The sequence below is a fragment of the Silurus meridionalis genome, chromosome 14 (genome assembly GCF_014805685.1).
Source record: "Silurus meridionalis isolate SWU-2019-XX chromosome 14, ASM1480568v1, whole genome shotgun sequence".
In the NCBI taxonomy this organism is placed as follows: Eukaryota; Metazoa; Chordata; class Actinopteri; order Siluriformes; family Siluridae; genus Silurus; species Silurus meridionalis.
In genome coordinates, this window is record NC_060897.1 from 19,526,981 (window position 1) to 19,552,987 (window position 26,007).

Below are 26,007 nucleotides of genomic sequence, written 5' to 3' on the forward strand. Positions count from 1 at the left end.
ACATCTGGAGAAGTTTAAATGTGGACAAGACAATATGGAGGCTATAGGACTTGGTGAGGAAAAGCAATTAGTTCATTGTTGTATGTGTGTGTATGTATGTGTCCACAAAGTGCCATCAGCCAGCTGTCAACGATTTTCTTTAGACCCCAAACCATCTGCATCTTCATTCACTCCATCTGTCTCTTTAAACTAGTTTTCTTCTCCTTTTCCGCTCATTCTTTCCTTTACTCTTACATATACACATGTACACATACTCACACACTCTTGATTACACTTTCACACTCCATTTCTTTCCATTCTGTCTCATACAGATGTTCACGTACCTGCAGTGTGGAACGATTTCGATCATCCTTACCATTCAAAGAATAATGCCTTTTTTTTCGCTTGTGTGCCTATTAGTGTTGAGAAAGGCATCATGGGTAAGCCTAGCTTGGAGATCTAGAATCTAGAATCACTTTTGTCATACGGCGGTGGCATGAGGAACAAAACACTTGTTAAACGAATCTGCTTTGAATCATCGCCTGATGAGTTTTTCCTTCAAACAGCATATGCCCAAGTGTATTTATTTATTTATTTATTTTAAACTGGAAAGACGATGAACCGGATGCGTTTTTTCCTCCCCCACTTGACAATCGCGTTTTTCCAGAATATTCCGTATAAAAGGCCCGGTCCTAGTGCGGCCTGTAACCTCCTGTTTAACGTCTTGTTCTTTAATTTGTTGTGACAGGCTCTAGATGTTCCGCGTTAGCCCACAATATGACATTTATTACTATTTTTTTTTGGTTTGGATTTGTTTGTTGTTTTTTCTTCCTTCATCTGCAGCAGATGAAGCTAACTTTGCACAGAAGTCAAGAAAGGTACAATGCAGCGTAGTCAGTACAAATTTGTAGATTTTTCTTTGGTCGAATCTGGATCCATGCACGTGTCCTTCTGGCTGGATTTTAACCTACTAAAGGCAGCTTACTGAGAGAGTTCCATAATAAGTGTACACTATTATAAAGGACCAAAGTTGACAAGATGTTCCACCTGATTTTGTGAAGATTTGTGGAGATTCTTTCAGCCACAAGGGTGTTAGTAAAGTCAGGTACTGATGTAGGTGAGGTGGGGATGCCTGGGGTTCAGTTAGCATTCCAATTCATCCTAAATAGCTTGAGGTCAGACTTTTTCCAGCCATTTCAGGTTCTTCCCCAAACAATTACCACGAAGTTGCAGGCAAATGTGTGTATGTCATTCTGTTTACATTTATGGCATTTGGCAGATGCCTTTATCCAGAGTAACTTACATTTAACTCATTCATACAGCCAAGCAGCTATGGGGTTAAGGGCCCTGCTCAGGGGCCCAGAAGTGGCAGATTGGTGTGGCTGGGATTTGAACTCATGACCTTTGAATACTAAGTCCAATGACAACCCTATCTTTGGTAGCATTAAATTTCCCTTCTTTTGAACTACAGGATCCAAACCTGTTCCAGCATGACAATGCCCCTGTGCACAAAACCAGCTCCTTGAAGATATGCTTTACATGGGATGGGATGAGAGATCTCCTGCTATAGAACCCTATGGAACACCATTTGGGATGAATTGGAATGCTGACTGCACAACAGGCCTCCTCAACTCACCTACATCAGCGCCTGAATTGTCGAACACCCTTGTGGCTGAACGGGTAGAAAGCTCCATAAGCATACTGCCCCCACAAACCCAACACCACCACCCCACCGCCCCCACTCATAACTGCTCAACCTCCATTTTGACACACACTCTTCATCGGTCTTTCAAACACTTTATTCAAGTCATCCAAACGTTATTTTATCTCCTCACTAGGCACGCTCACTGGATGGCATCCCGATGGCGTCATGTCCTACTTTATCACGTTTATCACTTTTTTTTTGTTGTTTGTTTTTTTTTAAGTATTATCATTAGTTTCGAAATGGCATCTTTTGTTCTTTTTTTTTTTTAAATAAATATTTTTTTTTATTCTGTTATTGGCTCTTACACATATAAAGCATACAGTATGTTATAGTTTTGTCAAAAAAGTGGAAAATACTGATGTTACATAAGTAACAAATGTAAAAAAAAAAAAAATTAAGTACTTCAATCTTACTTCCCCTGAAAGTAAGATCATTTCCAGCATATGAAAAAATATCCATAAAAACACTGCTTAAGTACTTTAAGTTAATAAAAAAAATGTAAAAACGGTTCATTAAAAAAAAAACACAACAGAGAACATCGAATTTTCTTCATTGATACAAAATGTACACAGGTTCATAGTCTTATGAGGATTTCGCTTTAGATAAAATGTCACGAGTGATGGCTCCTACAGGACAGGAAGTGAACTAGCCTCGAGGAAAAACATGGCCGTCCAGGAACATGACACCTGCAGGGATTATCAGTTACACACACTCGTGTACACTCCTCTTTCACCAGAGGAGTCTGGTGAAAGGAGTCTGAGTTGCCCCAGAAGCTTGTTCTATTCCATCATGGATCCTTTTTCAAGCAATCCATTACGTAATAACCTCGGATATTATAAGTCGAAACGGATCGCTTTTCATAAAAAAAAAAAGAAAAAGAACAAACCAAATATAGGGAAATATCATTTGACCAGAAAAATATTAGTTTGTGAGAACATTTCTCAGTAGTGCACTCAGACTTTTTGGACCCTACTTTATGTTTGGAGAGCTGGAAATGAGAGGAGCTCGTTTCTTTTCTTTTTTTCTTTTCTTTTCTTTACTCGATGAAGTTCATATGGTCATGCTGTTAAAACTGGCCACATCCTCCCTTGGCCTTCTGCTGCACGGAAGAACGCAAATGAAAGTCTATGGGGTCATCAAGGACCTTTCGGATTTTATGGCCATCTATGGGATCCACAAAGAAGCATTAAACGCTACAGTCCAAAAAGTCTGAGTCTATGCAAAACCTGGTTTCAATGATATTCTTTATTTTTATTTATTTGAGAGACCAAAAAATAAGTTATAACACGGAGCTGAGGAGAAATGAAACCTTCTTTTTTGTCAGGAAACACTGTATGCTACTCGTTACTCGATAAAGATGGTATATATTTGCGATAAAAGTACACGTGATTGATGATGAATTAATCATTAATACTGTTCTGTCCTAATATGGTATTGCTTCCTGGTGTGATTTGTTGAACAGATGTTTTTTGGGCTTTTGAAATCTGTAACATGCGAATCAACAGTGAAATACAAGCAGTTTTTGGTAATGGACTCAGACTTATTGGACTATTTGAAGTCTTTCATAACTCGAAAGGGAATCAGGAGAATCATCACAGATGTATCGCTTTGCCTTACTGCATTTAAGCTCGTCTTCTTACAAATACAAGTACCAAAACAAAAAGAAAACAAAGAAGAACAGTTATTATTGCAAGCGATCGCCTTCTCCTTCTCTCGGTCCGTAGTCCGTCGAGTCCTAATTGGTCCCAGAGAAAATATCTTATACGTATTGCTCTGCCTCTCCTTCGGCAATGATGGTAACCGAACCATCGCCACTGTTCATTTCAATGTCGTTAGCAGCATTAGAATTTTCTGGAAGCATAGCTAAATCTTTAAAAACATCAACATAATGGATAAATCCTGGTCCCCAGTTTAGTAGGCTGTCCCAGTTGAAGTTGCCAGATCCTTGGCCCAGTTTGTGGGGCAGTGTGTGATGATGATACTCCCCAAAAGGGGTGTGGCCTCCACTGGCCCCACCCTCTGCCCTACGGCTCGAGTACCTCCTTTGCTTGATCCTCCCCCCTCCGTAATCTTCATCGTCGGCATCGGATTCGTTAACTTGTGATAGTTTCGGAACCCGAGAACCGTAGTTGACTGGTTTTTCCCGGTCGTATTCCATCTCGGAGCAGGTGAACGAGTCATGCGAGTCGCTCTCAGAGGAGGAATCTGGTGCTGGAATCCCGTCGGCGGGATTTCGCACGCGAGAAAGCGGACGTCGGGCGTCTTCTTCAGACGACGAGCGTCCGTGGTCAGCACTGCAGATGCTGGGGTTTCTGGGTCGCGGAGTGTTGAGTCGTTCAACCTCTTCTATTGACAATCCAATAGGAGGCCCGGTCTCCAATGGAATTTGTTCAATTGGTTGTTTCAAGCGGCTCGCTGGCCGTGACCCATGACCCGCCATCGTTTGGGGGCTCTTGCTGCGCCTTCCAAGGCGTGAAGCTGTATAATTAAAGATGGCTGCTGACTGACAGGTGTCTCCATGAAGGTCAAGTGGGCTTCCGTCACGCCTCGCCAGATTCAGATTCATTTCCCGAGTTGGAGTGTTGCGGTAAAACGAGGCCGGTTTGTTAAAATGTGCGGGACTGTGGCGGGACAATGGGGTGGGTGTAGGGCAAGGGGCATGGCTAAGTGGCGTTTGTCTGAGTCCTTGGGTATAAGTAGGTTGGTAAGTGTAACTAGCAGCACCCAAGGTTAGTGGTGATTGCCGAGCATAACCCAGAGGACTGTGGCGTTGGATTTGAATGCTAAATTTGGGAGTGTGGCTTCGGAACTGCTTGTAATGCTGGACGATGTCGGCATCGGACGGTGCGATACTGCTGGCGTTGTCGATGTCATAATGCTCAATTTCGGCAATTTCCGGTGCACTCGGGATCGTATCGCCACTCTCCGGTACGTCCGTCTCATCGTAGATCAAGTAGGGGTTCTCACGCTCAATGATATCTGGCTTTGGATTTCCTTCTGGCTGCTTCCGCACTGTCATGTCAACGTCCCCGATGTTATCTGGATCATCGAATGCCACGTTCTCGCTCCCCTTCTTCTTCTTCTTTTTCTTTTTATTTGCTTTTTTATCGTCCTTGGGTACGGCTGTCTTCCTGCCGCCTTTGCAGTGATTGTGTAATATAAGGCCAAGCACCAACAGAGCTAAAATAGTGGCACAGCCACCGACAATTGCCGGAACCGCCCAAATCGGCAAAATGAAATTTTCGTTACTGGAGACAGAAACGCAGCTAAAACCTCCATTGGTTCCAACTTTGCATAACGTGCCTTGTGGACAAGTCACCCCCAGGCATGCCACCAGTGTTTCACACACTCGTCCTGTGTACAGTTCATCGCACACACAGCTGAAGCCACCGCGGTTAGCGGGGACGCAACTGCCGCCGTTCTGACAGGGTTTGGAAGCGCAGTCTCCAGGAGGAACGCACTGGTAGCTAAACCACTGGTTGACGCACATCATGCCATCCCAGCAGGGGGCACTAGCGCACATGTTTGGCCCACGGCAACCGATTTTCACTGACTCGTCCGTCCCAGAAATAGAGATGGAGACCATCCGGTGGTTGCCGGAGAATGGCAGGAGCTCACCATTGTACTTTACATATTCATAGCAGCCGTCAAAACCTGAAAAAACAAAAACAGGAGGCTTTTTGTCATAATGATTACCATATGAAAAAATTATTTGCATTATAGGTGGCATTTTTATTAGACTACAAGCCTTCAATATCATCACCTGCTATTAAGTAGCACAGGAATGATATTTAGCTGATAAATAATAACTATAATATTATTATTACTAGCATTCTCATTAACCAAGGAGGATTACTAGCATCATTGTTAGCATTAACCGGATATTCTTAGCATTCCAAGAGTATGAAAAAAGTATAAATTTTCACTCACGAACACATTATTCACTACACAGCCCATGTTTCTGATATCAAGCACAAATGGGAACATCTGGTCAAATTTGCTCCCTTTATCTTACGGCAGCAAATTGGAACACGAACTAAAGGCATGTGAAACACGAGAGCATAAAAGTTTCCCAGCATGCAGGTTCGAGGGATCGGGTTCAGCCGAGCCGATTTGGCCTTTTCGTCTCCAATAAAGCAAAATCAAATCCTCTCCGTTTACATAGTGGGAAGCTGGACGTAGGGTTGGGGGGTTGGGGGTAAATTCAATAAACATCTGTTTACTTTGGTGAAGTAACATCAAGAGGAAACTCAATAGCTTATGTTCTGATTAGTCACATCACCATTTCACCCAGATGGTTCTGAACCCTGTATATGAGGCCAAAGATGTTATCTTTAAAAAAAAAAGAAAAAAAATCTCTCTGTCTCCAGACATTTCTGAATTCAATAAGGGTTGATTGGTAAAGTTTTGTTATTTCAGCGTGTCATTCCTGAACTAATATTACGCTAAAAACCTCGAACAAGTTGCTGCGTATGCGAACACAGTCATTTAATTGCATGCTAACCTGCTACCACTACTGCCGTTCACTTCATAATTGATAACCAACAACTTGTTTAATTCTGTGAATGAACAAAAGTCAATACAACTTGGTTTGTCTTGCAAAAAAAGTGAAAGTTCAATCTGTTTTCCCTGTGACACAATGATTGTGTGCACAAATGAACCCAAACTGTGGGTGTGTATTGAGTTTGCCAAAGCAGTTCTATATGCACAATTATGTCATATTTGCCAATTTTTCCTTCCCCACACCGAAACCTTGAGAATCAGCCGATACGATACCATTCAATACTGTTTTCTTTTAAAGCCACAGTTTTTGTTTTCAAACTGAAGAACTCTTAACAAAAAAAAATATTAGGAGTAGAAGTTTCTATGTCGATATTTCCGTTCTAAAAACTAATTTCTGGTCAGAATTCAACTCTAGTCTATGCCATTTGGTACAGGATCCTCCATTAGATGTTTTCTCCAAAATCTGATCCACTTTTTGTCCAATTGTATTGAATATTGCATATTAAAGCAACCAAAATGTTTTAGCTACTACACTATAATGACAAATGTTTGCAGACATCCGACCATAAGATTTTATTCTTTATTTCAAATTGAGTTCCAAGGGGCATTGCCATGCTGGAACAAGCCTGGGTCTCCTACCGCATTTAAAGACATCCTATACAATTGTTTGCCTACAACTTTTTGCTAACAGTTTGGGAAAGAAACATACAGCTGATCCTGTTTCATAGTATATCTCCCACACTATTTGAGTAAATCTCTGTGTAGTATATGATAAAAACAAAAAAACTTAGAGGATAACCTGGTGTGGTTTTCTGCAGGTTGATCCGTGGTGGCTCTCCTCCGAGTGACAGTGTGAGCACGTCGAGACCCCCGAAGTCCTGTGTGGTTCGCGTTATGACGCGCAGGATCGAGTCGTCAATGAGGACCGTAGTGGAAGAGATGTTCCTCTGTAATAGCAGGGTGTGCCATTGGCCATCAGAGAAAACTCCATCAGCCACAATCCTCTCCACCTTTCCGGCCACACCAGCATCGGACACGTACTGCAGGTTCCCGTTCTTCAGCTTGAGCAAGGAGAAACCAGAGGTTAGAGCACTGGAAAGTTGTTTAACTACAATAATGTGTATGGGGGGTGTAGGAATGAGAGAAAGACAGATGCTATCAGAGAGAGAGAGAGAGAGAGAGAGAGAGAGAGAGAGAGAGAGAGAGAGAGAGGAAAGAAACATCTATATACAGTCTGTGAGTTTACATTTACACTTTTCCATCACTGGGTTCAGTTTGAGAATGAAGCCAGAGAGAGAAAGAAAGAAAGAGATGCCTCTAGTAACATGTAATAGGAGAGAAAAGAGGGGGAGAGAGAAGAGTGTACACTGTGCAGGTTGTGTGATTTAAAACGGTCACAAACTCTGGAAATGGAAAATCCATCTTGCCAAGAGAGAGAAAAAAAGTGGAAATCAGTCTGGGGAACAAATCTTGATCTCTGCTTCTCTAAGCATCATGTACTGTTACTGTGTTTGTGTGCATGTGTGTGAAAGAGAGAAGGACAGAAGAACGAACAGAAATGGACAAAGACAACAAGAAAGAGAGAGAAAATGGATTGCCGGTGTAGTAGAAAGGGAGTAATTGAGGAAACGTTATAAAAGGAAGAGACGAGAGAGAGAGAGAGAAAGAGATGCTGAAGGTTTAAGTGATTGGCTTTGAGCCCAGAATAAGTCAAATTTAAATTTAAGCTAAGTGAAGAAATACAGCACATGCACACACACACACACACACACACACACACACAAGAGCACAACACACAACTATGACAATGTGTTTACATCATACGTTGTGTGTGCATTAATCGTATTCTAAAAGTATCAACTTGTCATTTGCTAGAGTGAATATAGGCTTGTAGTAGTGTAGCTGGTGCATGCCTGTGTGTGTGTGTGTGTGTGTGTGTGTGTGTTACTTCTCACCCTGACAGTAGTGTAGTTAGAGAGCTCCTGGACATGTAAAATTGTTCCAGTTTTGCTGCGAGTGCGGAACTTCAGCTCCAGGCTGCTGCTCCCGGCGTGTGTTTGCGAGTGTTTTTGCGAGTGTGTTGGTGACTGTGGGTAGGTGTGTGAGAAGCTTTGCAAGTTCTGCAGCATCATCACGTCTCTCTTCCAGCTTTGGTGGAGAGAGTAATCCACACGTCCGCTACCGTCAAGGGATAGAGCGGAATCTGCAGAAATGACTGCAAAAAATAGAAAATAAAGGAAAAATCTTGTTTTTATTCTCCAGGTACATCATTTGCCGTCATTCCCCATTTTTTCTTACACCATTACTCTATTAACTAAAAAAAGGAAAAAAAAGAAAGAAAGAGCCTCTGCTTGGTTTACCCCACTGACCTATATCAAACTATCAAGCATCTTTCCTCATTTTACTAGATCAAAGTTCCTCCTTTAACATCTCTTACCCCATCAATCCGCCCTGCCTTCCTCTTTCCTAACAATATGATCTATGTCAAACTACCCCCTGACCTGTTTTACCCCACAGACCCATATCAAATGGCCCCCTCTGACCAATCTCTAACCTAAATCAAATTGCCCAATTTAGCCACTTCTACGCTATTATCCCAATACCTTCTGGACCATCATGTCCTTACAAAATAGAATAAGCTTTTTCTGGACTATCCTACCCTAATTAATCTACAGCATCAAATCCTTTTGTTTTCCAACCATACAAATCAACCATATCCGCCCATTCTCACGGAACTGATCTACATCAAAATGCTAACCTGTTTTCTTTATGCTTTTCCCCTCTTAAAAACAAGTGATGTCTATTAAAATGCCATCTCTGAACCATCAATCTCTCTATGTCTTGTCCTACTCGGCTGATCCAAATCAAATCAAACCCCACTTGACCCATCTTTTGACCAATCTTACCTAATTGATCCAAATCAAGCTGCCCTTCTGATGCAACCTATTCAAGTCGCTACAACTTCTCCATCTGGCCAATATTACCCTGTAATATCAAATCAAATCCCCTTTGACTCGTTTAGATTTTAGCAACGTCAACCTGTTCCTTTCAACATCTCTTACAACATCAATATATCAAACGTCCCCTGATGACCTGTCAGCTCATATATTTATATCCAACTGCCTTGTTTGACCTGTTTTACTTCAATAATCTATATCAAATTACTCTGTTTGACCAATCTTACCTCATTATCTATATCAAACTTCCTTATTTGACCCGTCTTACCCCATTGATATTTATCATACTGCCTTGTATGACTTGTCTTACCCTATTAGCTGATATCAAATTGTCACCTCTGACATGTCTTACCCCATCAATCTATATCCAACTGTCCCATCTGACATATCTTACCCCATCAGTGTATATTAAACTTCCTTGTCTTACCCCATCAATCTCTATCAAATCACCCCCTCTGAATCACATTCCTTACATTTCTCACAAAATTTGCCCGTCAGTCCTTCAGCACACTGGCACTGTTGCCACGACCACATGTCCAAACACGTCCCACCATGCCTGCAAGGGTTAGTGACACATGCTCCTTCCATCCTGGGACATCTGTAAGACATACATAAAGACAACAATTTGGCAAACTGACACACATTAAAACAGATGAGCTGATCTCCCCACTAACAAAAATCGATGTGGTGGAAGTTAACTGTATTAGCATATTAGCAAAAGGTGTGTCATTTTATAAACCCATTTTTCTTTGAACTGAAACAAACAGACGTTTTGGACGCTAATAAAAGTGTATTAGACAGCAGGCAGTTCGCTGAAGTGTTATCTTTAATATCTGACTGTAGGGGGGCAGTGGGTTCACAGAGTGAACCCACTGGTTTGAATACGTTTGAATACGGTAGAGCCTAATCGAGTCCAGTGCCAAGCTTTTTTCAACAGTTATCAAAACACTAATACGAAGCATCTCTCTCTCTCTCCATATGAAACATACTTGGTAACGTTACAACCAGCCATTGTTTTCTCCTGCTGACTGTCTGGAAAGGTATGTATTTTCAGAGTTCTTCTCCGTCGACCAAGCTAACAGCATACACAGATGAGCTATGGTTTTCTTTTAGGCTTCATCGGAAGCCTTCTTTAGAGGACAGCCGTGATAAATAAACCAGCATTAAAGATGTAAAGGGTTTAGGCTCAAGCGAGACTTAAGACAATTAATCAACAGTGTGCTAGTGAACGTGGACATCTGTGAAAGACGTGAAACATACATTACCGGTTTACATCTCTCTCTCATACCAAAGGCAAAAGATTTTGGTCATAGCTTATGGCGAGCAAGTCAAGTCAAGTTTATTTCTATATTGTCTCAAAGCAGCTTTACAGAATTTAACAGTTAGGGTGAATGGTGTGTATTTATCCCTGATGAGCAAGCCATGGCGCCTGTGGTAAGGAAAAACACCCTTGGATGTTATGAGGAAGAAACATTGAGAGGAACCAGACTCAAAAGGGAAACCCATCCTCATTTAAATGACATCAAGACTGTAATCATAAATCTTTTAACAATACAGAACACTGGAGAGTGAGAAAGTATTCCCAAATATAAGGAGCAAACTACTAGAATAGCGTACAAACATGGTTGTACCTGTCTAGGATGCCGTGAGACGACAGAGACTGCGATGGTTCCAGAGGACGTCCGTTGATAGCAAATTCCATGATGCAGCCGACAAAATCGTGCGTGTTCACCTGGTTCTTGCGTTGTAGGAGGGGTTCGATCGCCCGAACACCCCCGACAGACAAACGATTTGGCTGTACATCCAAAATCCTGTACGAGACGAAAGAGAAAATGTAATTAGAAAGTAATATGATGAAATTAGCTGTTACTAAATGAAGAAAAAACAAGTGAAATAAGCAATTATGCATTTCCTACATGTACTACTGTAAAGATAAGGGTTAATTCACCAGTCAGTATGGACAGCCACATTGCTGACAGCGCAGTAACCGGGTTCCTGTTCTTCTCCACACAGATCAACAGTGAGTGATGCAGCCTTAGGAAAAGAACAAGACTTTCCATTACTTGTTAGCCTAAATTAGCCTTTGCCTCAATGACTTCAGGTAAAAAATAGGAAAGCAATGCTAAAAATAGAAAACTCCTTCCTGACTTGATATGAGGTAAAGATTTCCTATCTTTTGTATCTTGTTTTCAGTAGTGACTTGAGGAAAAGAGAAACCAATTATAGACCTGTTAGCATAACTGCTTGAATTTTCTTTTTCTTTACTGGCCTATGGTGGGTTAAAGATGAAACAATGCAAGCAATTTAAAGAAAAAAATGGACATCAATGCCCAGCGAGCTAGCATCTCATATTCCTTGTATCCTTCGAAACTGAGAAGATCCCGAACGCAAAGTTCACATGAGGAGACATGAGATCAGGCAGCAATTGTTGTGAATGAAATGAAGAGTTACAGTGAGTTAAATAGAAATATCATTCCTCTCTCTTGTTAAACAAACACAGGATGGCTCCTCACTACCATTGTGTCCAAACCCGCAGCTCTGCGGTTTATGAACTGAGAGAGGAAAGATGGTCGTGGCAAGAGAGATGGAAAGAGCGCAAAGGTGTTGAAAAACAGGGGGCGAAGCTTGGCGCCCACACAGGCCTCTGGGTAAACACAGCTCGAGCCCGCAAAAAAGCCCCCGTTCCTAATCGTTAATGCAGAGCTGAGGCTCGGGCGAGTGAAATACTGCTGCGAGAAAATAAACCAACGTTGGAAACAAGACGCATTTGTCTTGCGCGGCTTTGGTGTACACTGATACAGTTGAGTTACCGCATGGCTCGACCATCTGGGCTTTTTATTACTGCGGCTCTACACTTCAAAGAGCCTTGGCCGCAAAGAGAGACCTCGCGCAGCAAGCGTACTGATCTACAATTGGCTCTCCAAGTCCTCGGAATCACATTCGTTAAGATATGAAAGGCGAAGATTTGGAACTCTACGATACACAGTATACAAAGCGAGGGGATGCCAGACGTAATGCCATGTCAAAAAATGTCTGTTACAAACTATTAGAATATCAAGTTGCCTTAAGATTGTAGATTAGTTTTTTTTTATTTATACAATGCAGGCTCTTATGGCACAGTAGAATGTGCGAGTGTGTGTATGTCCATGTGTGTTTGTGTGCTCTCTTTTCCAAAATGAATCCAGCTGGGGCAGAACTTTCATTTCTTCCAAACATGTTTGTTGCCCAATGTACTGGTCTACATCTAAAAGGAAAACTTGCCATCAACAATTCTCATTTAAAAGTCTGATCTTGTCCCATATCTTGGCAGCTTGGCAGCTCTAAGGCTAAACCACTGAACTACTACTACCCCCAAAAAAATGAATAAAAAAATCAAGGCCTTGTGGGGCAAACCTCGGAAATGAACGCTACTGCTGGATTTCTAATCCATAATCTGTTTTTTAATAAACAGAACCTTCAGACAAATAACCACAGTGCCATTTTAGTGACATCTTTTTGAATGCTTTATTTTAAAAAGCTGCCATCTTTTTCTCTGCTTTCGTAACCCTCGATTGTATCTTCCCTTTTTGGTAGAAATGAGGGAACATTAAGTCATAACAGGGCAATAAAAAAGTCAGCAGCTGCCTCCAGGCAGAAACTGGAACGTCTTAACTAAACAAAAGTAGCCTTGACTCGCATAGTTCGACCTAACGCGCAGAGGGACAACCAAGGGTTGCTTATGACTTTAACATCTGCTTAAAATCCATGTCCAAAAAAACACACACAGGCCCATCTAAATGACCCACAACACCTTTTCCAAAAACAAAGATTGCGGGTTCTTTACACCTCCATAGGGATGTGCTGAAAGCTTGTTTTTTTTTTTTGTTTTTTTTTATCATTCACTCCACAACAAACTTCGGACCATATTTAGAACTGTGGCAGAAACTAGACCAACTAGCATTTGCATCTCAGTGTGCATCTCATTCTACTAAAATGATAAAATTGTAATGAAATGTCAGATCCTACAATTTTATCATTTTAGTAGAATTGAATGACAGACCTGACTTTATATGTGACAAAAATAAACTGATAATATTTTCAGCTTTGGTTTGAAGTAACCCAGAAATTTCAAGACAACAAACTTTGCAAAACAACATGATTGTTGGCCAAGCAATAAAAGCCACCAGAGTTTTGTTTCAATGTTCTTTTAACCTGCATTTTACATTTAGCACATTCACTTATCTACACGCAAATGGCTTTCCGTGAATTGCAGTATATCCTTTTTACAGACAGTAAGCCAATGATGTCTATTGAAGGTTAATAGCAGTCAAGGACAATTGACTTTCTCTGTAATCATCAACATGTGTTTCCACTCATCTAAAGAGTTTCAAAAGTTTACCAATTTTGCAATAGACCTTTCTAAGTGGACAAATCAGCACATGACTTACCATTCCAGCTCTCCTGGCTATAACTGTGTGGAACTGTCCATCTGAAACTCGAACCATAGTCATGAGCTTGTACGTTCCGCTGCCAAGGTTAAAGGAAAACCTCATCCGTCCTTCATAGATCTCCAGCGCCAGAAACTCGGCTTTATCACCGGTCTGGTTGTCATGGTTGTACATAATCAGGGCGTTTTCCTTCAGGGTGGCAAACTTAATGTAAATGTAATTGTTGTTTGGATCCAAACTTGGGAACTCCATATAAGATAGCTCCTCAAATCCGTAGCTATTAAGCTCGCAGTGTTTTCCAAAAACACCTGTAAAACAGGAAGCAATCGTTTATAGTATTTCTTTACTTATACGTCTCATTTTTTAATGCAAATTTAAGCTAGCAAGCGTTATGAATACAGATTGAGGAATAATGAACATTCCCCGAAAAAGACAGGATGTGTTAGGTGTATTATTATTTTTAACTCCAAGTGGATGTTGTTATTTTTCAGTATGGACTGAATCATAGCCAAGTCTGATAAACACTGCTCAAAAACAAGCCTTGAACACCTGGCTTTTGCAGCTTTAGTGATGACTTACCAAACGGACAGTGACAGTAATAGCCTTCCACACGGCTCTGGCAGGAGCCTCCATTGAAACAGGGGTTACACTCACAGTAATTGATGATGGAGTCACAGGTTTTCCCTGAGTTCATGAAACAACACAAATGAAAATGAATGAGGTGAGGATGACATAGGCATATGGTGAAGGGCTGTTCATGTATGGGGCTCCCAGAAACCAACAGGGGATTTTTGTGCGTTTGCACTCTCCCAGTTCTGGTCTACTTCAACCTCCTCAGCCAAAACATTTCTGAAAGGCTCTCACCTTGTAAATGCACCCAAGTGTCCAAAAAGAATAGGGGTGCAAGCATATACCTGTCACAACAGCATTAACTAGCCATACGTACCCTATCTTCACTAGGTCTGGGAGGCCTATAAAATGAACTTAACACGATTGGAGTAACAAAATAAACAGTGTGTAATCAAAACAAGATGTTAGGGTGCATGCAATCTAATGAACATGTAGATTTGCCTTTCTTACTTGCTCTTCATGGATGCAGAAATGCAATGCGAAAAAGCTTAGGAGACATAAATTGCTTCCCTACAATTGGACCTACAGAACAGGAATTTGGGGGTTCAGCAGCAGGGCAGGCAAACTACTGTAAGTCAATAGGTGTAATACTTCTACAGCCCCCATTTATCTGGGGCCCCAGACATGAATGCTCACGATCATTTATTATGGTCATAATAAAATAGGACAATAATGACTCAAAGCTTGAGCGTGCCAGAGACAAACCGTCTGCTGTAGCACCATATGAAGAGGCCCTTCCAAAATCTACAGGCAACAGCTGCCCAAACACAGCCGATTCAATGTAATGTTATCGTAAACAGTTAAGTGCATTCACTCCCTTCACACACTAGCTCAGTTACATTTATTAAGTCTTTAACTAGCCGTTACATTTAGTATGATCTAAACTATACCACTTTGTGTTGACACTACAGGAACTGTTTCAATTCGATCACATTTCAGATGCTCACTACATTCAGAAAGTTAACAGAAGAGCACTGTTGAAGTATTTTCCCCTTTCAAGGCTCCATTAAGCAGTTTGCCAAATGAACTCTAAACTTGCAGAGCTCTTCAAAGCATAAACATGGAAAGGCTTTAATCCACATAAAGCAGGTAGTGAAACTTGACTCAAGTGCACTTAAGGTCAAGCTGTAGTTGTGTCCTTATTAGGGTCAAAACTTATCATCCCGTTTGCTATAACATAAACATGACAAGTTGATATGTATCATAGCTGATACCCCCCAACCCATAACCCTAACAGCAATTGGTTTTTGGCAGTCGTTGCTGAATGCTAGAGTTACAACACCTCTCCAATTTTCTTGAAAGCAAATATTTTTGTTGGATCAAAACATTGCTATATTTGTGTGCAAATAGAAAAGCAATAGCCTCACAATAGCTGCAATGGTGTTGCTTGCAAGATTGAAATGAAATTTACTATACCTGCATATCCTGATTTGCAAAGGCAGTTGAAGCCGCCAGGGAAATTTTGGCACAGTGCCCCATTCTTGCAAGGATTAGACAAGCACTCATTGACATCCCTTTCACATGCCATCCCGGTGAAACCTTCTGGACAGGAGCATGAAAAGCCACCTATGAGGTTATGGCAGGTTCCTCCATTGTGGCAGGGTGATGGAAGACATTCGTTGATGTCGGTTTCACACAGACTACCAGCATAACCTGGCCTGCAGTTACAGACATAGGGCTGTAGGGGGCGATTTGAGACGAGAATGACTGGGACACTCTCCTTGGTCATCATGTCTGGTCCGACACCAAGGCGTCGTTTGCAGCTGCCCCCATTCTGGCAAGGATTGTTAGTGCAGGGGTCATGGTCCACAGAATCTATTTTAACGCCACTTTGCCTGTGCAACGCTTCTTTAATACTCTGGAAAAAAGTAGTCACACCACTTGGATTTACATACTGTCCATGACCACGTTTGATAGCTGCCATGAGAAAGGTCTGGTTGTTCAATTCAAATGCCCCATAGAGCTGAACTCCGGTACCAAGACCTGCTAGCTGTGAGTTTGCGATGCGTAAGAAACTGAGGTAGTGATTGTAAAGGAAGGTGCTGATACTTTGGGAGTTGACTTGGATCAATATGCTGTTGTCAACTGTAGCATTACTGAACCCAATAAAGAAAACACGCACGTTGCTGTTGACAGGGGCATGTACCCCATCGCTGCTACGCACTGAGAGGTCAAATGTGCCATCCGTGACGCGAGAATTTGAATTGAGGTCGCAGGTTCCTTTGGGAATACTAAAAAGGCTTGCAGCGGGAGGGATCAAGGTGCAATGGAATGTGTCTTTTATATCTGGATCCTGAGGTTTCACAATACCTAGGGACCCTCCAGGGAACATGTTGCCAAAGTAATGAACGTAGATCTCGACAGAGCGAGGCTGCGACGGGTTATCATTCTGGTCGTTAATTTTGATATGGATAGTTCCTGTAGAAGACATTTGAGGAATGCCAGAATCTTTAATTAACACAGAAAGATACAAGTCACTGATCTGTTCTCGATCGATCTCTCTACTGGTGCTAAGCTCCCCTGATGAGGTTAAACTGAAGTAATTTGCAGCCGATGAAGTGGTAAGCAGACTGTAGGAGAAAGGACCTTGATTTGGTGCCAGATCCGAATCAGTGGCCCTGAGGGTCATCACTGCTGTTCCTGCTCTCTGGTTTTCCATGACCTCTCCACTCATGGTAACTAATGTTGGACCATTATCATTAATGTCTTCTAGAGTTACAATCAAAGTGGCAATACCAGTAGCGGCAGGTGAGCCAGAGTCTACAGCCAGCAAAGTCAAGTTGTACACAGGTGTGGTCTCGCGATCCAGCTCAGCTGCCACAGAAACCTGTCCAGTTTGAGGGTTAATTGTGAAAGCGGGTGATTCATGGTCAGCTGCAATAGAGTAGGTAAATCTGCTCCAGCTTGGCACAGAATCAGAATCCTCAGCACTCACAAAGGTGACAAGACCTCCAGGTGAGAGGCCTTCACTCACTTGAATATCATATAACTCTTGGGTAAACACCGGAGGATCGTTAGCATCAAGAATTGTGATGTTTACAAACACCTCATCAATATCTGCCCCTCTTATATTCCCTGCATTTTTGGCAAGGACTTTCAAAGAGATCTTTTCTTCTTTTTCACGATCGAGAGGTCCTGTGACATAGATCTGGCCAGTGTTTTTGTTGATGCCAAAACCTTTTCTCCTGCTCCTGCCAAAAATCAAATAATAAACGATACCATCTTGTCCCAAGTCCCTATCACTTGCAAACACCTCCCCCACAACGGTGCCTTTGGGTGAAGCCTCTGAAACTTCAAAGTAGTATTGCTTTGATACAAAACGAGGAACATATTCATTGGCTCCTTTGAGTTGAATGTTGACATTTGCAAAGCTGCAGCGCTCTTCATCAGGAATGTTGAATGCTTTGACAGTTAAATGATACACTTGTTTGGATTCGTAGTCAAGAAAACCTTGGGTGGTGAGGACACCTGTGTTGGGATCGATTATGAAAAGGTCACTGTCCGAGGACTGTATGGCATAAGCCAAAACAGCATTGGGGCCAGAGTCTTTATCTGTGGCATTCAGTTTAACCACCATGGTACCACTCGGTACATTTTCCTGCACAACAGGAAAGTACTCATCAGGGTCAAACACTGGTGGATTGTCATTCACATCAGTAACTTGGATGTTAACTGTAACATAGCTGGTCTTGGCTATCCACCCTCCGTCTGTTGCTGATATTCTAAGCTCATGCTTTTGCTTTTTCTCATAGTCCAAAGGTTTAGCCAAAGACAAGACCCCTGTTTTACTGTTGACGGAAAACAGGCCATCGTCATTGCCTGAAAAAATGTTATATGCAATCAGTCCATTCATCTGTTTGTCCTTGTCTTTGTCTCTTGCCGAAAGAGTCCGGATTGCAGTACCAACAGTAAGGCTTTCAGATACTGTAGCAGTAACCTGGCTTTGAGAAAACTCTGGAGTGTGGTGATTTTCTTCTGTAACAGCAATTTTAAGAGTAGTTTTATTTGAAAGAGGTGGGGTCCCTTTATCTGTCACTGTTATTTCAAGCAGGTAAACTTTATTAACATCGGAAGCAAGAGAAGAAGCAACAGTCATCCAGCCAGTCTCCTTATCCAAACGGAATTTACTTGAGCTGTTGCCTCCTGTTACTGTGTACTCAATTTCAGAGTTGATACCGTAGTCTTTCTTATCATGTGCCGTAACTTTGATGAGTTTGGTGCCAACTTTGACACTCTTAGTGACAGGAGTGAAATAGGAGGATGACTCAAATATGGGAGGATTATCGTTGCTGTCGATTACCTTTACAATCACAGTGGTTTCACTCATCAGAGGTTTGACTCCTCTGTCAGAGGCTGTCACAATGAAGCTATGCCTGTTTAAGTTCACATTACTGTGGCCAGTTGAATTTTGATATTTGAGTTGCTGTTTGATAAATATCTCCCCAGTGCTCGAATTAATGCGAAAATATTCAGACTGGGACCGAATAAAATAAAATATTTTACCGTTAAATCCCTCATCAAGGTCTGTAGCAGAGACTCGGGTGACTAGTGACCCGATCTCGGTAAGTTCGGGGTAGTCAAGGTAGTAGGATGGCCTGCTAAATCTCGGAGCATTGTCATTTATGTCTGTCACGAATATAGTGACATCAGTGCTGACAGTCCAACCCGAATCATGAGCAGAGACTTTGGCAATGTAATGATCAGTGTCCTCTCGGTTTAGAGGCCTGCTTATGATTATATCTCCTGTGCTGGGGTTGATGCTAAAAGGAAGACTTGTATCACCAATGGTGTAGCGGCTCACTGTGTTGGCACCTGCGTCCTCATCTGTAGTTGTCACACGGGTGACTGTGTAACCCACGGGTGCATTTTCTGGTACTGTAGCGCTAAAAATTTTGGAAAATCTTGGTGCGTTATCGTTCACATCCAGAACACTAATGATGACTTTGACTGATGTGCTTTTTGGTGATGTACCACGGTCTGTAGCTTTTACCATCAAGATATATTGAGCTACCTTTTCCCTGTCCAATGGTCGAGTGGTGCGAATTTCTCCTGTGGCCCTATTGATGCTAAAGCTATTTTCCTTATTTCCCTCAGTGATGGTATATTCCAGCTGCCCATTAGGGCCACTATCTTCATCCAGTGCTGACACGACAAGTACTCTCTGAGGTGAGAGGTTCTCCAGGATCTCAGCATGAAATGGTTCTTTCTCGAAAATAGGATAGTTATCGTTAATGTCCAAGACTGTGATTTCGATCTTGTCATATGCTGAGTAAGGGGGAAAGCTTTGGTCTCGTGCTTCAATCCAAAGCACATACTTGTCAATGTTCTCATAATCCAGTGCCTTTTTGATAGACAGTTCTCCTGAAAGTTGGTCTACATGAAATGCATTGTCTAAGTTGCCGCTAGCGATGTAGTACGATAATGACCCTGCTCTTTTAGATGATCCTGTAACTTTGGTAACGACAGTGTTAATGGCTTGGTTTTCTGGAAATGTGAAGCTTTTGTCTTTGATATTGATTATCGGGAAGTCTCCGCCTGACACGAAACGGACAGTTACAGTTGTGCTATCCATTTTGGGATTTCGTCCACCATCTTTGACACGGACCGTAAACGTGACCTCAGAAGTGGCGGTGAGTTTCTCGCTGGCTGTGATGGCTCCCCGGATTGGATCTATTTTGAATTTGTCCGAGTTTCGGCCGCTTAGCGAGTAGTGGAGTTGAGCATTGGAGCCTGAATCTTCATCTGTTACGGTCACGGCAAACACCAACGACCCTGAAGACCAAACAACAACAACAAAAATAATCAGACTTCTCATGGTCCATTTTTCAATTCCAATTATTTTATTATTACGAAACCTACCTGAAGCAGTAAAGGCAGGAATGTGCGTAACGTACGGGTGGTGATGAAATCGCGGTGGATTGTCATTAATGTCATTAATAACAACAGAGACTGTGGCTGAACTCGAGAGGGATATCGGATGTCCGCTGTCTGATGCAACCACCAGCAGCTCATAACTGCCCTGTATTTCTCGGTCCAAAAGTGAGCTAGTTATGATTTGCCCTGTGGCAGGATTAATGGAAAACTGCCCATCCCCTCCATTTAGACTGTAACTGTGGACAAAGACACACAACAGCATTAATTCAATCGCATTTTATTCATATAGCACTATTAGCACACTCAGATTTGAAAGTAAAAATTTTTTATATCCATATATATTTTTATTATCATATTTATATTTTTATATTTCTATATTTTATATCACATTCTAGTCAATATAGGTGCCAGGATTCTATATGGGAATCCAGTGCTTTTGGATTAGTTTTAGCACAGTTTCCCTTTTAATGAACAATTTAAAAAGGTCATTTGAAGCTATGCACATATACATATTCAATATATTTTACATTTATAGCATGTGAAATACATTAGTAACCCTGTAAATATTTTGTAAATATCTTCTATCTTATACTGTACAACAAGGGTTGTATTTTAGGGGTGGGGTGTATTTTAGGGGTCAGGGGAGTTGTTAGATCATGTCAAATATAAACTTGAATAGTGGCTCACAGAAGGGAAAAACACACCATAAATAATGATGTCTTACCTATAGACATTTCCCCCCAGAACGTTTTTGAAACCCGGACTATTTAATGGAACATTATGAAGATTTACTTTGAACAAATTAATATAAAAAATAGACAATGTTCCACTTTATTTGAAAGATCCTCCCTTAGCATGAATAACTGCTTTACACACTCTTGGCATCTGGACAGTTTTTCCACAAATTCACCTGAAATACTTTGCCATGGCTCTGGGAAAACTTGCCAAAGATATCCTTCCATAGTTGGAGGATTCTTTTTGACTTTGTGATCCAGTTCATCCCAGAGCAGTTCAGTAGGATTAGGTGCATTGGCTGGGCAGGTCATTCCATTATAGATAACACTCCAGCTTTTTTCTTTTTTTGCTTTTTAAATAAGGCTTACAGAGCTTATGCTTTGGTTCATTGTCTTGTTGTATGGTGAAGTTGGTTCCAAATATCCACAGTCTAGAAGGAATTGCAGGTGTAAAAAAGTATGGAATGGTAGCCATGTTGGTAAGTTCTTTTGTTAGAGACAATGGTGCCCAATTTGGACTCATCTGTCCAATTCTTTTGTGTTTTTGCTTTCTACCCAAGTTGTTGAATATAAACCATGAAATACAGTGTTTTGAAATCTTCCACAGGCACTGCATACTAAAAAAAATTTTTTTTGTGTAAAAAAACTTTCTCTGTACTTCTGCTACTATTATATATAAGCCTGAAAATTACCAACAAAAAACAGCAGACATTTGAGTTGATTTTTTATGACAGCTGGAGACAAGGCAACTGAAAATACATATCTGCCAGGCCTTGTAGGTTTTTATGCTTTTCTGTTTCATAGCATTTATGGAGCAGTCCTGAGCAGCCCTGTGTTTTACTGTTTTAGTCTATAAAATCTCAACAGACATGGCAACCAAATCAAGGATTTTTTTTTGTTTTTAAAGTGTGACATAAATCACTCCGTGATACCTGCCAGTTTCTTCCAGCTGTAGGAGATTTGGTGGAAAATTCTTTTTTTTTAGGTATGTTTACTTCCCTTTTAAAGAATTTTTACATAAATCAGAGGGCCTGATAGACTGATTATTTTAACATTAACTTACTAAGGTTGAAGCGAATAATGTCTACTACATGTAAAAAGTCTTCTTATTAAATCTTATTTAAACACAGGTTGAGGTGAGACTTTTTTACAGACAACAATGGCTTCGATATATATATACAATACAGACCAAAAGTTTGGACACACCTTCTCATTCAAAGAGTTTTCTTTATTTTCATTACTATGAAAATTGTAGAGTCACACTGAAGGCATCAAGGGCTATTTGACCAAGAAGGAGAGTGATGGGGTGCTGCGCCAGATGACCTGGCCTCCACAGTCACCGGACCTGAACCCAATCGAGATGGTTTAGGGGTGAGCTGGACCGCAGAGTGAAGGCAAAAGGGCCAACAAGTGCCAGGCATCTCTCGGGGAACTCCTTCAAGACTGTTGGAAGACCATTTCAGGTGACTACCTCTTGAAGCTCATCAAGAGAATGCCAAGAGTGTGCAAAGCAGTAATCAAAGCAAAAGGTGGCTACTTTGGAGAACCTAGAATATGACTTTTTTCAGTTGTTTCACACTTTTTTGTTATGTATATAATTCAATATATAATTCCACGTGTTAATTCATAGTTTTGATGCCTTCAGTATGAATCTACAATTTTCATAGTCATGAAAATAAAGAAAACTAAATTGTGTCCAAACTTTTGGTCTGTACTGTATACTCGGGGAGTTTTTCCTGGCCACAGGCGCCACCGGCTCGCTCATCAGGGACAAACTTACACTTATAAAGAACATATTCATTTTTTATCACCACATTATCTGTGTAAAGCTGCTTTGAGACTATATAAATAAAAATTAATTGAATTGAAGTTTGGTTTCATTAATAATAAACATACGTTTGCATAAAGCATCCATATTTGTCCATGGCCATGTTGATTAGGATATTTAAAACTTGAAAAGTATTACTTTCGGTACATCTGGAACCTCGATTTTGTGGAGATTTGTGCTCATTCAGCTATACTCAATATAATGGTGTTAGTAAAATTAGGAACTGATGTAGCTGAGAAGGCCTGAGGTGCATTTAGTGTTCTAATTCATCTTAAAGGTGTTTGATGGAGATCGATAGCAGGAAATCTTCAATTCCAACACATGAAAGCTTCATGGAGCCGGCTTTGTGCACAGGGGTAACCAGTTCAAGTGATGGGAAAATTTCCAACTTTGTGGTAACAGTTTGGAGAAGAAACAAATATGGCTGGAAAAAGTCAGATGTCCCAGTACTTATATAGTAGATATTTATTATATATAGTAGTAATAGTTATATAGTATTTAGTAAATTATAGTATACACTTGTATAGTATGTAATAGAAATAGGAGTAGAAACAGGAATTCTAATTATAAAATCTTTCTTTTTTTTTGAGTTTGATTTAAATAAACGAAAAAAATGAAATGAATGGAAAATGTACTTATTTCTAGTGCTCCACTTTTAGCGATGATTTTAAATGGGTCACTTTAATGTGAACAGGACAGACGGGTGAAATCGGTCTGAAACCCCCCTGTTGCGTGCTGGTCTGTCTGTCACTGTCCATCATCATCTTCATTAGCATGTTTATTTTAATTTTTTTAAGCAAAACTGGAGCACACTTCTCACCCCCAGCAGGGAATGGGACGGTTTTTGAGTGGGTTGGGTTCGTGTATGAGAGCGTGTGAACATGCGGACAATTCCAAAGTAGGACAATGGACTGCATAATGGATCTCATTACGATAAAAACAATGGCGCAATGAAAACTCCAACCGTGTCCAAAGGTTTTGCTTGGGGTTACCTAGAAAAGTGGTTGAACAATGTTCAGATGTCCTGTCTGGGGTCGAAGAATTACATTTGACACATTTCGAAGCTGGAACGACTGTAAAAATATATTTTTTCCCCCAATGTAAATTTGGTCATGGCTTTGCTTCTTTTTAATAAGCAGTGGCATGTGTTTCTGGTGTCTTTCCTGGGCACTATTTCTTAGAGACACATTAGAAACAGTTTTTCCTAGCCTTTTTCTTATAGCGCAGCTCGTCATTTTAAACTACTCACATTATATTTTTATTTTTGAATTGTTGAGTTGAATTGCTGTTGGAGAAAAAGTAATCAACACCTCCCCACAGCCCATTCAAAAATACTAAATCCCATTTCCTTCATCTCTTATTTTCAATGCATATAAGTGTAAACAGCATGTACACTTACCTAATAACTCCGTTTTGACCCACGTCTCCGTCAGAGGCGTTGACCAGCATTACGTCACTTCCTGTTGGTGCGTTCTCTGATATCGAGGTATGATAAGAAGAAGAGGAGAAAAGTGGCACCATGTCGTTTACGTCGTCAACCATAACCGTTACCGTGGCAGATCCGCTCAGGGAGGGTGAACCTGAAGGAGATCGGAGGAAGGAAGGAAGAAAGAAAGGAAGAAAGGAGGGAGGAAAGAAAAAAAGAAAGAAAGAAAGAAATAAAGAAAGAAAGAAAGAAAGAAAGAAAGAAAGAAAGAAAGAAAGAAAGAAAGAAAGAAAGAAAGAAAACAAAACAAAACAATGTTCAGTGTTAAAAGTCAGAGAAGGGTTTTTCTATTTTCTTCTGGGTTCTGTCCCGAACAATGTGTATACCAAATATTGTGTTAGCTGTGGTAAATTGATGCGTTGCAGGATTTTTACACTTGGTTCATACTTCAGGAAGTGTGTTTGTCTGGAAGAATGTATAAAGTGGCATTTAGACGCTTGGCTAGCTGGCTTAAAAGACTGACTGGATTAGCATGTAGCCGTTGAGCACGCTAGTGGCCAAATTGACAAAAACCTATTTTAAATCCAAAGCAAATCATTTTGTTTATTTCCTCATGAATCGAGAAGCCACAGCCATATGGAGTTTCGAACATTTTTCCCATCACTACTTGGCCGTCCCTAATGTCGCCACTGAAATGCGCCAAAGCGATCGTCATGATGGAAATTCAGGACGGGTCGGGTTCAATGGCTTTACAGTGTTTTAATCAATCATGACCTCTCAGTTTTGGCAGTGGAATCTCCTGCTGTTTTTTTTTCCTTAAGATGACACGCCTCAGGAAAAGAAAAAAGTAATCAAACCTGAAACGTCTTGATGCAATGAGTTGCCATTTAAATTAGATATATAGGTGAACTATTACGTTTTATACTGAAACAAATAAACATATGAATATGAGATCTACTATTGGTTGTTTTTATTTTTTTGATACAAGGCATCGACAAGATGCAGTATAAAAGCTCGTGGGACCTTGAAAACCTGTGTGATTCATTTACCGCATTCATCCATTTCTCCTTAGTAACTGCCCGGTCAGGGTCATTAAGGTTTCAAGTAGATTTGTTAGATCATGGCTAAAATAATTCTAAACATGAGGGATACAGTTAAGGTTGGCGAGCAATCAAAGTCTCTGACCTTTTTCTTCAGTATTTCCCACTGTTTCCATGGAGAACATGGTCGTATATAATAAAAATAGAGAAATGTATAAGGCTACCTGACTTTCCTATTCATATGAGGTTCTTCCATAAACTGTTTTTGTTCCATAAACAATTTTTGGATGCAGTAGGATGAAATATTCCCATCACTTGAACAATTAGACCCAAACCGGTTCCAGTGCCCCTGTGCACAAAGCCAGCTTCTTGAAGATATGCTTCACATGGTTTGGAGTGGAAGATCTCCTGGTATAAAGCTCCGATTTCAACTGTTTTGAACACCTTTGGGATGAATTGGAATGCTGACAGCACCCCCAGGCCTCCTCATACACATCAGTACCTGACTTATATATATATATATATAATGTATGTATGTATGTGTGTGTGTGTGTGTGTGTGTGTGTGTGTGTGTGTGTGTGTTTTGGATAGAACCTGCTATGTTGCTAATATCTTTTTATTTTACTTTATTTTTGTACTGCAAATGTATCATCCTCCACGACATAATCTCCATGATAAGAGGATTCCGAAGATGAAGGCTTTCCTCAGTTGCTCAGCTGAATGTAAATTCGACAATCACGACGGGAGGCTGCAGAAACCCGCCACGCTAAACGCACCGCATCTGTAGCTGTTTAACACCGTAAACTTCACGTTACTCTATGCGGTCTCAGCGGACGGACAAAACACCCCCCCTTTCCTACCCAAATACCCCCTGCCCCCACTCACTCACGTCCAGCATGACCAA

At 41.0% G+C, this 26,007-nt stretch overlaps 1 protein-coding gene across 1 annotated transcript in view; it reads right to left on the reverse strand.

Annotated features, from left to right (window-relative positions):
* Positions 1 to 1,762: 1,762 nt before the first annotated feature.
* The window catches only part of LOC124396608 (protocadherin Fat 4), a 104,546-nt gene continuing 80,301 nt past the window's right edge, over positions 1,763 to 26,007 (reverse strand). Inside the window, exons 7-17 of the mRNA XM_046865757.1 lie at positions 24,037 to 24,217; positions 20,061 to 20,311; positions 15,618 to 19,973; positions 14,151 to 14,255; positions 13,572 to 13,879; positions 11,093 to 11,178; positions 10,776 to 10,955; positions 9,618 to 9,742; positions 8,143 to 8,402; positions 6,987 to 7,248; positions 1,763 to 5,338 (exon numbers count right to left, since the gene is read on the reverse strand). Of these exons, the coding sequence (XP_046721713.1) occupies positions 3,444 to 5,338; positions 6,987 to 7,248; positions 8,143 to 8,402; positions 9,618 to 9,742; positions 10,776 to 10,955; positions 11,093 to 11,178; positions 13,572 to 13,879; positions 14,151 to 14,255; positions 15,618 to 19,973; positions 20,061 to 20,311; positions 24,037 to 24,217 (8,009 nt within the window). The 3' untranslated portion in view covers positions 1,763 to 3,443. The remainder of the gene's footprint in view (positions 5,339 to 6,986; positions 7,249 to 8,142; positions 8,403 to 9,617; positions 9,743 to 10,775; positions 10,956 to 11,092; positions 11,179 to 13,571; positions 13,880 to 14,150; positions 14,256 to 15,617; positions 19,974 to 20,060; positions 20,312 to 24,036; positions 24,218 to 26,007) is intronic.